General features: G+C 36.1%; 2 protein-coding genes across 3 annotated transcripts; one reads left to right on the forward strand and one right to left on the reverse strand.

Annotated features, from left to right (window-relative positions):
• Window positions 1-546: 546 nt before the first annotated feature.
• UQCR-C2 (Ubiquinol-cytochrome c reductase core protein 2) lies at window positions 547-7,174 on the reverse strand. Of its 2 annotated transcripts, none has more exons than XM_028314406.1 (10): window positions 7,051-7,174; window positions 6,744-6,880; window positions 6,440-6,614; window positions 5,887-6,018; window positions 5,350-5,520; window positions 4,233-4,324; window positions 2,565-2,662; window positions 1,833-1,996; window positions 1,157-1,378; window positions 547-754 (listed from the first exon to the last, which is right to left on the reverse strand). In XM_028314406.1, exons 1-10 carry the CDS (start codon window positions 7,093-7,095, stop codon window positions 671-673), a joined length of 1,320 nt encoding a protein of 439 aa, XP_028170207.1. In that variant the 5' UTR covers window positions 7,096-7,174; the 3' UTR covers window positions 547-670. The 2 variants fall into 2 exon arrangements, with proteins under 2 accessions (XP_028170207.1, XP_028170208.1); XM_028314407.1 differs by lacking the exon at window positions 2,565-2,662 and adding an exon at window positions 3,081-3,178.
• Window positions 7,175-7,487: 313 nt separating this feature from the next.
• elg1 (enhanced level of genomic instability 1) lies at window positions 7,488-12,212 on the forward strand. Its single transcript, XM_028314395.1, has 3 exons — window positions 7,488-7,659; window positions 8,123-11,778; window positions 11,882-12,212. Exons 2-3 carry the CDS (start codon window positions 8,126-8,128, stop codon window positions 12,159-12,161), a joined length of 3,933 nt encoding a protein of 1,310 aa, XP_028170196.1. The 5' UTR covers window positions 7,488-7,659; window positions 8,123-8,125; the 3' UTR covers window positions 12,162-12,212.
• The last annotated feature ends 2,180 nt before the right edge of the window (window positions 12,213-14,392 follow it).

Here is a 14,392-nt window from a genome sequence, read left to right on the forward strand (position 1 = left end):
TTTTCGGATGAAAAGGTAAAAAACAGACTTTTTATTCAGTCATAACTTTTTACTGACAGCATATTTTTGATTGCGGTTTGGTTATAATAAATCAGTATTTAGTAGACTATTTTACTACATTAGGTCTCGTTAGTGGTGGACATTTGGACCACACTCCATACATTTTTGGTCATTGTCCTTTTTGAAGCTTCTAGGTCTGCAGAAGTGCCTTAGAGTTTTGATGATCGGTGAGTCAGTGAGTCAGTCAGTGAGTGACAAAATTAAGTAATAACTTTGACCCGTTATAATTCTTAAACTACTGGTTCAAATTGAATGAAATTTTAAATATACCGTGTCTTTACAATGCCTGCATAGCTAATGAAAATTCAGCCTTCTAGTTTTATCCACAACGAAGTTACAGGCGGTCGTAAATGGCCTGAATTGCTTCGAGAAAAGGATGGTACGGCCGTGCCGCTTTTTTGCTCGACTTGGTGGGGGCACTACCGTGCCCCCAGATACGAATGGGATTGAACTGCAACTAATGCCATTATTGAATAAAACATGGCGTAAAACAAATGATTTATTTATTTTAAACAATAAATTAAATACAATCAATTTACTCTATACGGGTATTGGTAATATTTTTGTTTGTGGGCTTTTTATTTTCTAATATTCTAACGTAGCATGCTGTTTAGAGTTCGTCAGCATATGGAACAAAGGCGAGGTTTCCTGCAGCACCCATGGAAATCTTGGACTTGGCGACAGCACCCAATACCTGAAAAACATCATAATTTTAGCAAAGAAATTACAAACACGAATTTAATTTGGATAGCCCAGCATTATGTGCAACTATTTTCTGAGACTTATAATGGCCGAGAAAATTTATGACCATTATGTAGGTAGTTATGAACTACAATATTTTCCCTAAAGCGTTAGAGTAAATACAATCAATGGAATAACTAATAAACTTGGGTAGGACTTTTACAGTTCAAATACATATTTGAAAATGCAAAGGTTGTTAAGTGTCCATTGCAGATGGACGACACTCTAATATACCAGAAGATTTGGTCTACACGACCTGGCTGGGGTAATGATTTTTGCATATTTGGCGCTTATTCGCCTCATACATGTACGGTCCGAGTTCGAAAAATTCATTCACTATCAAGCAAAGACATACCTGGCACACATCAGCGCTGCTGATCTGGTCAATATCGCGGGCGATGTCGGCGGGCGACTTGGCGTTGCCCTTGTACAAGCCCTGGGCCGCGAGGGATTCGCCAAGGGAGGTGCCGTCCTCAGCCTCGCTCAAAATCTGCACCTTCAGCTGGTTCTTGCCGGCGTTGATCGCGTCGGCAGAAATTGATGCGCTCTTCAGGAGCTGGCTCGCGGCTTTCACGGCCTAAAAGAGTAACAATCATTAATACGGACTAAGAAACTTATCACAAAAAATGCGTGTAGTCTCTTACACCACAAAAACGTTTTGAAATGGGAGTTTAGAATCTTTTTTACACTACGCGCAAACATGCGTTCGACGTGTTACGTTCGGTTCCCATTTGCGACTGGGATTGTATAATTATAACACCAACTAGGCAAGTGACACGAAATATATCTTTAAAAAAGGGTCTTCTACGGGTACTGCATGTACAGTGGGCCACAGTTCCAACTACCCATTTCCGTTTTTTCTCTCGCTCTCATCAAATGGTGGTTCTTTGCCACAGAATGAAACGACATGACCGGAATGGGGTAGCTGGAACTGTGGCCCTTTGAGTTTACGAAGCGCGCGACAGCATCACTACAAAAAGTCGCCGTGGGCGAGGGCCCTAAAAAATTTGGAACTCTCTTCAGCTACTTACACAGTTGGCCTCATCCTTGGGCACGGAGAGCACGATGCCGAACAGTCCGTTGTCGGAGTAGGACACGTTGAAGCCGGCCGCCGCGAAGGGCCCGATGTTGCCGATGGCCTTCGCAATGGGCGAGTTGTCCGCGCCCCACTTGGTGACCGGGCCGTTGCCGAGGGCTATGGAAAGAAACGATAATGTAAATACTTAGGATGTTTAGACATTTTTTTTATGAATTTTATTAGGACAACAGAGTAGAGAGAGAGTATGTATTAGGACAAAAGTGAGAGAGATAGTAATAACGAAGAAAACAGCGCAAATCAAATAAGTTAAGAGGTAAGATAGCCAGTTCCTTTGTGGTTGAGGATTCCGGGTGAAGCTCGCTTCCACCTTCGGTCTGATCATCACTTACCATCAGGTGAGATACAGGCCAAGAGCTTCCTCATTGAGGATAAAAAAAAAAGTTATGTTTGCAAGTGTGTGCCTGAAATCATTACTGTGGTGTAGTCTGTGTAGACAAGTTAGCAAAAAAACAACCAACGATCGACTACCGCCCGGCCTAGTACTACTATGCTAGAAGTTGTGGATTCAATTCCCGGATAATACAAAAATTGATCTGGTTGTTGAATGTTTTAGGAAAACTTTTATCTGTTATCTGACACCTATAGCACAAGTTTTGGACTAGATGGTTCAGTGTAAAATGTCCACATAAATATTTGAAAAACAAAGAAATAGAAAGGAACTTACCCTTGGCGGCCACGGCGAGCGCAAGCGACTGCTGCGAGCCGGCCGGCGCGCCCTGAAGCGCCAACGCCACATGCGCGAGGTCACCACCCATCTCCTTCCTAATAAATTATAATCAAATCAAATCAAATTCGTTTATTTGTGGAACATAGGTAAATAACATATTACAGGTGTTAAAAATTAAGTCGGTATCACTATGTTTGGCCCAAGGTCGGCGTACAAATTTACATAACATCATTGAGTCGTATTAAGTTAGTAGAAATTAAATAAAATAAAAAGTAAGTNTCTAGTAAATTGCTCTATATTTTTGCGAACATATAAAAGGTTTTCATAAATGAACTGTGAAGCTACTGTCAGTATATTAATCTCCTTAAAGAACAGACGACCGCCTTGTCTACTAGTTTGCATTGGACTGCTATGCTGGAGGTTGCGGGTTCTATCCCCGCGCAGTAAATACGACGTAGGAACGATATGATGTACAATATTAAATTAAAAACAGAGAAATAGAAAGGAACTTACCCTTGGCGGCCACGGCGAGCGCGAGCGACTGCTGCGAGCCGGCCGGCGCGCCCTGAAGCGCCAGCGCCACATGCGCGAGGTCACCGCCCATCTCCTTTCTAATAAATTACATAATGGTTTATTGTGTACTATAGTCTTTTTCACGTAAGATGATCCTTATGACACTTCAAGGTTATCCATGTTACGCATACTACATATGCAGAATATTTTTGAAAAAATATTTGTATTTCATTAGCAATATAATAAAAAAAAAATTAACTACCTGTCTTGAAATATATAGTAAAATCTGAATCTATTGATTGTACTTTAATTAAATACGATGTAAAAATATTTTTTATTTAATGTACGCAATGAGTGAAACGGAATAGATTTAGTGCTGGGGTATTTCTTGTATAATAAAATCGATTATTTCCGCGGTTCATTAATCGATTGCAGTGAATACTTAGTTATTAAAAACATCACCAAAGTCAACTATATTTTTCGATTATTGACTTTAATAAACGCATTGAAAATATATTAATAGTTTTTAATTTAAAGAAACAGAACCAGTACTTTTTAGGAATCTTTGAACACGAACCATGAAATTTGAATATTATCAATAAAAAATTGTTACAATAATATTTGTAATTAAAAAAAACATGTTTTTTTGTTAAATAACACAAAATATTTCTCTAAAAGTAGGTTTTACTAACTCTTCGAAAAAAATCGATAGATAAATCGCTATGGTTTAGTTATGTGACATCTCTAAATCTTTCAAACTCGAAACGTCATACGGATCATCTTAGGTGAAAAAGACTATAGCTTTTACGTCCGTAGTAATAAGCTTTATATCTCAATGTCACCGTTTTACATTCCACACTAGCGGCGTTTTTGCACAGCTCCGAAGCGGCGCTGGCTCAACGTCACCAGTCGCTAACGCACCGATTTTTTTTATAAGTAACCCAAAGCCCCCAACTGGCTTATTCCACTATTCCCCGTTAACGCCGGGTTAACGGGGAGTAAGCCAACTCAGTGGAAAAAGCCAACTCCTGCTGTTGCTGTCGGTCGACGTTCGAAAGACGCTAGAATGGGGAGTCCCTTCCCTTACAAACTTCTAAAATTACTATAGGTAAGTGACATGTAATTTGAAATAATTTATATCTGGTTACATACCTCAGTTCACCACCATAATAGACCGATGGCTCGGATTGCGCATCTCCAGACGAGCTCAATGATAGTGCCTGAGCTACCAACCCAGCCCTTTCCTGTAATAGATGAATAAAATATTTACTGTTGATAAGTTAATAATAAATAAATATGTATTGACATTATTTTTTTAGAAGTTCTTATATTATCAATACAGATCATTGATTGTAGTACACATGCTTGGGCTATTGCCCAGCTATGGACAATCTCATACCAACAACTAACTAGGTACCGCATTTGACAATTGTAGCAGGTAACCAATAGAAATAATTGTTTTTCTTTATTGAACATATCACCAACTGTGCAATATTCTCAAATAATTGGTTGACTTGTTTTAAATAACAACAATTTATGGATAAATACTAGAGATGAAACGGATAGTTGTTTGGCCGGATACCGGATACCGGATATCCGGCCAGCTGCTAGGCCGGATAGCCGGATATCCGGCGGCCGGATAGTTGACCTATTGTCTCGTTGCATGACGTGTCGAGTTTAGCGCCGCACAGGTGCTTCGAACGCGATCAGTGGTTCTATTAGTAGACTAGACTAGTCACACTTTTCGAAAATCGAATCCGTCCGAATAGAATGTCAGATTTTGCCACTTGTCTAGACAAGATTAATTCGGGCGATTTCGGTTGCCATCGTGAATTTGTGATTGAATAGCGAAAATTAAATTAGTTTACTTGCTGCGTAATGTCATCACATCGGACCATCATCAGTGAAAAAAAGAGCGCCAATTTTATTTGGCAATATTTCGATATTAACAGATATTTACCATTTATGTACCTATTCGTCATTAGAGAGAATAGCCCAGAAAAAGAAATTAGTTTTTTGAAAGGCCTTAATATGGCTTTTTTGTAACTTTTTGAACTTTAAATAAAAACCGTCATTATTATAAGCCATTTTATTGATATTTACCTCAAAGATTAATGTATTTCATTTTATTAATAGGAATTTGTCGTAGTTTTTTAATATCCGGTATCCGGCCGGATAGTGAGTTACTATCCGGTATCCGACCGGATAGTAAATTCAGGCCGGATATCCGGCCTACCGGATATCCGTTTCATCTCTAATAAATACATACCTGTGAGTCACCAACGACGGCGACGGCACAGCGGCCAGGAGTGAGTGTAGTGGCAGCATAGTGTTGCATAGACTCCGAGGAAACCTTGCCGATGCGCTTGGGCGAGATGAACAGGGAGTTGCCGAGTCCGCGGCGGAAGGCTCCCTTGTGGAGGAGGTCTACAGCTCGTGCCTGAAGGAAACATTTCTCTTGAGATAGAGTACTAAATATTGTGCTAGCTAGGCAGTGTTAAAAGTAGATATCATTTCCATATGATTCCATTCACTCAAGTCTTCTGACCTATTCTGAAGAATGAAATAAAGATGTATAAAACAAGTTTTTCCTGTTGTGTTACAAATGATTCTATTCTAATCTAAATAGGAAAACAGTTAAGGTATAGTCAATAACACAATAAAATACTTGATATCACAGTAATATTGCTAAAATAATTAATCACCAAACAATAGATAGCTTTTGTAAATAACTAAGAAAGAATAAGGTTTTACAATAAAAAATAAAGTTATTCTAAGACTTAACATAGGTACTTTGGTATTTTACCTGAGGAGTCAAAGAAGCAATGTCATACTTCAGGCGGGGAACATTGTCGCTCAGGTCCCAAGGCCTGAACTCCTGGTTGGACACCAGGTTGTTCAGCACCTCCAAAGCAGCATTCAGGTTATCTTGAGTAGTCTAGAATAAATAAAAATTGGGTTTTTTCATTATTAATGTTAGGTAGAAAATAATCAATTCATTTTGGATCTTGCAAACCTTTCACACAACTACTAAACAACATTCAAGAATCATCAATTTCATCATTTGATTGATAGCTTGCCAAATAAATGTATTTTACAACTTTACAAGAAATAACTAACATACCTACTTTTAGATACATTGACAAACTTTAATGTCTCAAAATTATTATTTTTTTTAACACATAAACCTCAAGAACTGTTAAGACAAACTACTAACACATGTAGGGGATTTTATGTGATACAGTTTTGTGACATTTTAAAAACCTATTTCAAATAATTAGGTAATCTTTATCAAGGCTTTTATAAATTGGCCCATTGAATGGATTTGATAATAAATAAAGTAACAGAAAATATTTTACCTCAAGTGTGTAATAGACAAATTCTCTATCCCCTGAAGCTGTGACGGAGGCTCCTATCTGGGCCAGTTTACGGGCAATGATGAAGCCGCTTGCATTTTTGGTGGTGAGACCGGCAGCTGATCGCAACACATGTGCTACGCCCAGCTCTGTCTGAGGCTCATAACGGGAACCAGCCCTGAAAAAGATATGACAATGTTTCTCTGTTACTGAGTATAATTTTGAAATACCAATAAAAAGCCTGGTCAAAGAGTACTACAGAATATTTTAGATTGCTAAATAGAACATAATATCTAAGGATACTCACTTGAATGCAACAGTAACACGGGTTACTGGTGAACCGTTGTCCAATGCAGCTACAAATGTCTTGTTCGGCAGAACAGCTGTTTGGACTTTAGCTTCTTGTTTATATGCAGCAGGCGCAGCTTGGGCATAGCCCCTAGTCTAGAAACAAAAGGCATTCCGTACTTTGTAAGTAATCAACACGAAATTTTACCTTTACATAATCAGGGTTTGACAGTCGGGAAGGAGCATTTTTATACGATAAAGTTATCTTGTTTCACTAATTTATTTGAGTATGAGTGTACGATTCAATCATTGCTATAAATATTTACCGCTACATGACGAATAATGGGGCTGGCAAAGGCTTTCGATGCCATTTTTTCGAAAAAATCTGAAAAACTGCGCTGAAAAAGCACGTCTGCGCTCGGGGAGAAACACAGTGTTGCCAGTTGCCAGCTGATGATAACATTTTTTTTTTGCAAAATCTTTATTCACTGCCAAAGTTTCTGCAGATTCAACTGAAAAATCAGGGCCCAGCAAAAAATTGAAACTATTTGTATTATAACTTTCGGTCAACATATTTCTCTGCCCACAAAACACTGAGAAAAGAGATCGGTCTGTAAAATTTTCCCTTGGCTTGTTAATTAAAAATATATTTAACCATCGAGCCTGCTAAGTGGATAACCATTTATCTGCAAAAAAAAAACCTTGTCCGTTGAAACGGTAAAATAAAGGTTTTGACAGAAGATGTCATGGCTGTCATTTTTTTTGTGATTTTGACACAACCTGAAATACCGCCAATTTGTTTGTTGCCGAATTAATTTTATTTCGTTTGTGGTATTATTTACGTAATTTGTAACTGTTTTCTCAATTAGTTATCAACAGACACTTTGTTTACTCCAATGGTGCTGGTGTACTATTATTTGGATCTTTCATGATTGGTTTGTACCTTGCTTCTCATGTTTACCTACACGTTTCATCAATACTTTCAATGTGATCTGGAATTCATAGTTTCTGCTCTAAAATACCTAATTATCCCAATTGAAACATACCTAGTAACTTTAATTATTGAACTAATGTCTTGATCAAATAATAAGTCCTGGTTTTGATAGTGATAGGCCTCTTTAAGAGCTGTTTTTTTTATCATTTAATCAAAACGAAACAATTGTTTTGTTTCTGTATCAAAATAATAAGGTGATGAAAGCTTGTTAGCATGTAACCATCACAAAATGCAAAATAAATGCTGTATAAAAAGGTCACTGATAAGTATTGAATTTGATCACCTTGTACTACTTCTTAAAATTTAGTATTGTTTTTTATTTTCCTTCTCTTGTTATAGACCTAACTGAAATTTTTAGCAAGATTTTTTCTTGCATTTTCTAACATAGTTGTCTATTGTTACAGGGAATGTCCACTTCGTTTAAAACAGTGATTGATCCTGAATCAAGTCTAGGGCAAATTCTTAGTAAAACTAGTGGTAAAAAAACAGTAAAAACAAAGAAAAGAAAGTGTGTTCTTAAGTCAAAAGAAAACATACTCAACCCACAGTGTCGTAGAGAACTCAAAAAAAGACTCAAAAAGTATAAGTTGAGACGGGATGGACAAGAGGACCAGGAAGTTCTTGATGTCTCTCAAATTCTAGTTACAGCACTAAAAATAAAATCACCAACCAGTAATATTAACAGTAATGGTAATGATAAACTTGATGAGATAATACCCAAAAATTACTTATTCAAAATGGGAAGACGTAAGCAAATTATCAAAAAGAAAGACCTTGATGATTGTAGTAAAGCTGCTATCACCAATCACATAGATGACAAGATTGATGTGTTTAATTTAAAAGATTCAGAAAACAGTAAAATAACAGAAGAACATAAACATGTGCAAAATGAAGTTAAAGAGACAGGTGATGATGGTAACATCAAAAGTAAAGACAAAAAACAAAATGCATTTCAATTAATGATGGAGTCAAGGAACAAAAGCATTGGTAGTAATTCACCTGGCAAAGATAAAGTTGTTGATGAATCTGAGCTTTTAGAAACAGTTGAAAGGAAAAGTATCAAAGCCAAAAGAACATTGTTATTGCAAAAGATGGCAGAAGCTAAAGGCTCACTTAAAAAAAAAGAGATGGAAGAGTACCAAGAAAAATGCATCAAGAAAAAGATGGAAAAAAGAGCAGAGAGATTAAAGAAAATGATTACTACTAAAAAACCAGAACAGGATGACAGTGATGTTGAAATTGTTACTGTTGAAAACGAAATTCCTTCAAACAACAATGTTAAAAAAGAAACTCCTACAAACAACAAAGTTAAAAAAGAAATTCCTACAAACAACAATGATGTTTCAGCATCTGGTAAAAAGACTTTAAAATTAGTCAATATTTTTCAGGATTCCATACAGAATGTAAATGATTCTAAAAGCAGGGTTAAGAAAATCAAAGAAGATAATGAATTCCTAAAAAAGTTATCCCCTTCTCTTAAAAAGAAGGAAAATATGCTATGCTATTTCAAAAAAGTTGAAAAGGAACAAGAATCAGATGATGTATTTAGTTCTCAAAATGTGGATGATGAAGATGATGATGATCCAGTTATTATCAAAGTTAAAATGACACCTAGATCAAAGAAATCAAAAAAGAAAAAATTAAGTCTGAATAAAGATGGGGTAAAACAGAATGTGGTAAACGAAAATGATGAAAGTGCCTCAAATAAAATTTTAGTTATTGATGTAGCATCTGAAGACAACTTGGCACTAGAAAATAGTAAAGATGTAGATGATTTAAATGTAGCGCGGCCAAGACGTAATGTTAAGAGACCTGCTAAGTATATTGATGATGTTAAAGCATCCAGTTCTGATGAAGAGATACATATATTTACTCCAAAAAAGAAGAAACATGTTAAAAACAGCAATAATGTTGCTGAAACTAAAATAGAAGTTAAGGTTCCAGAACCATCCAGAGCAAGCTCAAGTAAAGAAGAAAAGAAAACGGCTAGTGAAAAAAAGAATGTCAAATTAATCAAAGAGGACAAACAGAAGAAGCCTACTAAGTTAGCACCTATTTTTGCTTCCAAACCACAGTTAGACGCAGCAGCCATAGAGGCTAAACAAAGATTTTTGAGTAGTGGGGTTCCTGAAAGACTTAAAAAAACAATTGAAAAACAAAAAGAGCAAAATATAGGGCATAATAATTTTCACACTGTTTTTCATGTTCGGCAAAAAGAATCTGCTTCTCCCGAAAAGAAACTTGATTTTCGATTTCAGCTTAGTGATGTGGGAGAAGATCATGTAAATATAGTACCTAAAACTAATTTCTTTAAAAATATTATATGTTCAATCCAACCTGTAATGAGAAATGAAAGTCTACTATTTGAGAAAAATAAAATCCATGATACATTGCAAAAAATTAAACTAATGTATCCAAGATTTCCTGTTTATCGTACATATCGTATTTTAAGAGATAAAAATAGGGAAGAATGCAGAGACTACAGCTATCTTGATTTGGACAACAGTATAGAAGTAATGAATGGATTGATTGACTTTAACAATGAAAGCCCAGATAAACTTAATTGGACTGATAAATATAAAGCCTTTTCAAGTAAACAGCTCATTGGAAATTTTGAATGTATCAAGGAACTAAAAAAATGGCTGGTGTCTTGGACTGAAAATGATGTAAAATTTAAAAAGGCCAATGGTGCAAATTCTGACTCTTCAGATTTTTACAAATCAGATACAGACAGTAAAGATAGTATACAAAGCACCAATAACTTATTAGTGCTGAATGGACCTGTGGGAAGTGGAAAAACTTCAATTGTGTATGCTGTTGCTGCTGAACTAGCAATAAAAGTACTAGAGGTTAATGCTAGTAGTAAAAGGACAGGAAAAATTATGTTACAAGACTTACAGGAAGCAACACAATCGCACAAAGTTAATAGAGGCAAGAGCAGTCAGGAGAGTTCTCAAAAATCCCAAGAAATAGTAGCAAGTAATGTAAAAGAAAATAAGGTGAAAAAGCGTGGCAGACCAAAGAAAACTGCAGTTGTCGAAGTTGAAGCTACTTCAAAAAAGGCTCAACCTTTGTCTAATACTGAGGCGCTTAGCCAACCTAATAGCCAGGATAGTAATCGAACTTGCATGTCTCTTATTCTTATAGATGATGCTGATATAGTATTTGAGCAAGATGATGGATTTTGTTCAGCCATTGTGCAATTAGTCCATTGCTCTAAACGCCCTGTAATATTAATCACGTCATCAATGAGTTGTCCACACTTGCAAAGATTTTTACAGATAGCCAAAATTTTACATACCAAACCATTTATGCCAAGAATGTTGGGAACATGGCTGGACATACTGTGTCTAGCTGATACTGGCATGTGTTGGCCAGGATTAGGCGCGAAGATTTTAGACTATTTCGATGGAGACATAAGAAAATCGATAAACTTCTTACAGTTTAACACAGTTAGAGATTCATCAATTGAAAAAGAAAATGCTTCTCAAAATAGCGAAACATATAAAACTGAGCAGGAAGACGAAAATTCAAGCATGTCCTGGGCAGACCGTGAAAGTAATGAGGAAAGAATTGAGAAGTGTCAAGTTTCTAATATTATAGATGACAATATTTGGCATTATTTTATGAAAGAGCAAGTAAATTTAATTGGTTTGGAACCACCTGTACAGTTGTTTTATATATGGTGGAATGTGCCAAGGCTTTTGAATGCTTCTTCAAATTGTAATGTTTATGATGGGGGTGAAACAAATGAAAGTCCTATTGTAAAAAGCAAAATCAAATTAGGACTGGACGCAATGTCAAATGTTGCTGATATGATATCTTTAGCAGACTGTTATAAACATAAAGATATGGTATTTTCTCTTACTACAGTTCCATGGGCAAATTTCGAAAGTCATAGTGTCTCTGAACAAGAAAATTTAGATAAGTACGACAGAAACCAAGAGATAATGAACCAGATTTCTCTAAGTCTTGTTAAGGGCAGTATAAAGACAGCGCAAAATGCATTGGATTTGGAACATAAAACAAACATAGACTTTCCAGGACTGTTAATGAAAAGGTAATGTAACATAATATACGCCTATGCCTAACAATAATGTCTCTAAACATTTTTTATTTTATTTAAATAACAATTACTCAAGTGTCGTATTTTATTTTTACAGAGAGCGGGATAAGGTTGCTTCGCGCCACAATAGTATTACAAGTTACTTGAATCCATCATCAGCTTTAGATCGGCGTGCGCTCGCGCTAGATTATTGGTCGAGTTGTCGAGCGATATGTCGAGTCGAAAAGTCAAGAACAGATAGTAACTCCAAAAGGAATAACCGGTTTTGTCATTATCTCAAATCGGTAAACATTTTGTCTAAAAGTCAATCTTTCGATAACTTAGGTGATAGTTTATCTTTTAGAGACTTGCATGAAAATGGTGTCGATGGAAGATAAAATAGGTATAATTCCTTATTATCAATGTTATAAAAGGTTTTGGTTATTAATGTAAGAAATCATGTGCGTAGATTGTTCGCCTGTCTGCGTAACACAAAGGATCGAAATAGTTTAATTATACATGGACAATTGAATTGTTGCATATTTATTTTAGTTTAAGAAGTTATAATAATCTTTCACTTGCTAGGTTTTGATTTCATCGCATTTAACTTGGAAACTATAATCCCATTATGTAAAAGCAGTATGATATTGGAGGATTTTTAGTTTTTATCAGTTTAGTTCCCCTTTACTTCTAACTTTAAATTGTTACATCTGATTTTTTATATTTCCCTGTTAGATAAAGTTGTTTTTATTGACGACAGGCTTCGCCTGCGTGGGTCTAGACATGTCACAGTACGTCTTTATCGCACGTCCAATGTCCAAAAACATCTTGTTTGTTACTAAAAACTATGATTTTCGGTATCAGAGCTTACACAAATTTCATCTCCCATTTCACGCAATATGCACCTTACATATTAATTTATTAGAGGGTCCTAAAAGTCGCCCATAAAATGCGTTAAATAACGCCCTGCATAATATTAATAATGTGCAGACTGACAAGTGCACCGCACCTTTAGATAATTTAATTTGTTTTTCATTTATAAGAGTAATGTTTCCAAGTTTTTGTAAAATATTTTGTGTAACTTTTTTTTTCAAATTATTTTTCAGTTTTTAGTTAATGCGGACGTGACGTATGCTTAGTACATATCAAGTAAACTGTAAAAGTAATTTTAGCACAATATAAAATAATCACATTATTCAGATCATTATGTAACCTATTACTTTTTTATGTAACCTATTACTAAAATAGCTTTATTTTGAAATAGAGGACTTTGCGTAATTTGAAAATAATATCAAAATTTAAGTAAACTATGATTTGTGTAAGATTTTAATAATATTTTTTATGTATTTTATCATCATCATTTTCAGCCATAGGACGTCCACTGCTGAACATATATGCGAAAATTCATTTAAGTGGAGTTTGAGTGCAACTTAATTTGAGAGGTGCTTAAAAATTGAGAACTGCTCAGATATTGTTTTGAGTATGCGAAATGTAAGTTTAGGAGCTGCTTAACTATTTGAGAAGCCGTCAAATATTTAAATGGCGTTTCACTATTCGGCCGATAGGCTTCCCCCAATGATTTCCACTATGTATTTGCTGACATTCTATTTTGCATGTATTTATTTTACGATCTTTGTTTTTCAGTATCATTGATATACAAGTATCATTACTTTTTTTATTAGGTTATAAATTATAATTTTACATTCACAAAAATTGGTGGCGCATGCATGGGAACAAGTGATACGTTTCCTTTCCTTATCATATTTGCAAATAAATGTAAATACCTATGTTGTTACAATTTTAATGATTAATAAATATTTTATGAATTCCAAATTAATTATTTCATTTGTAGAAGTGATGGACACATACACACTAAAAACACGCTCTTAGTTTAGAATTCCTATGGCCATCTCCCGACTGCATCATCAGGACCCTGGACATCATCTAGCACTAAAGTGCTCGAAAAGACAAATCCAACGAACCCAAACTCGATGCGATTCCGCCGTTTCGTTTAGGAGTTCCTATGGCCATCTTTGAGTCCCATCATCAGACCAGCTCGATGGTACCATAATATTGTATTTTCATCTAATCTATACTAATATAAATGCGAAAGTAACTGTCTGTCAGTCTGTCTTGCTTTCGCGCCTAAGCCTAAACCACTGAGCTGATTTTGATAAAATTTGGCATAGAGATAGTGAGTCCCGGGAAAGGACATAGGATAGATTTAATCCCGGTTTTTGAAACAGGGACGCGCGCAATGATATTTTTCAGTCACAGACAAAATTCCACGCGCGCGAAGCCGCGGGCGGTAAGCTAGTCTACATAGGTATATTATGTATAATTGCCAAGTTTCATAATGATACAAGAATTAGAAGTGCGTGTAATTCAGATTCCATTAGGTAGGTACATCGTGCCGCCTACCGCGTCTGTGGTCTAGTGGTAAGACCACCTGCTTCAGACGCAGAGGTCCCGGGTTCGATTCCCAGTGGGGGCAGATTTTTCAGTTCGGTTTGGTTGGTGGTAGGGCTTGTTCTAAGTCCGCCTGGCTAGCTACCACCATCTTACCTAAGTCTGTCGCCATAACAACAGTGTTAACAGCATTGTTGTGTTCCGGCAGTTAGAGGTAAGA

Source organism: Ostrinia furnacalis, unplaced genomic scaffold (genome assembly GCF_004193835.3).
Source record: "Ostrinia furnacalis isolate ACB-3 unplaced genomic scaffold, ASM419383v2 OfSCF4672, whole genome shotgun sequence".
NCBI lineage: Eukaryota > Metazoa > Arthropoda > Insecta > Lepidoptera > Crambidae > Ostrinia > Ostrinia furnacalis.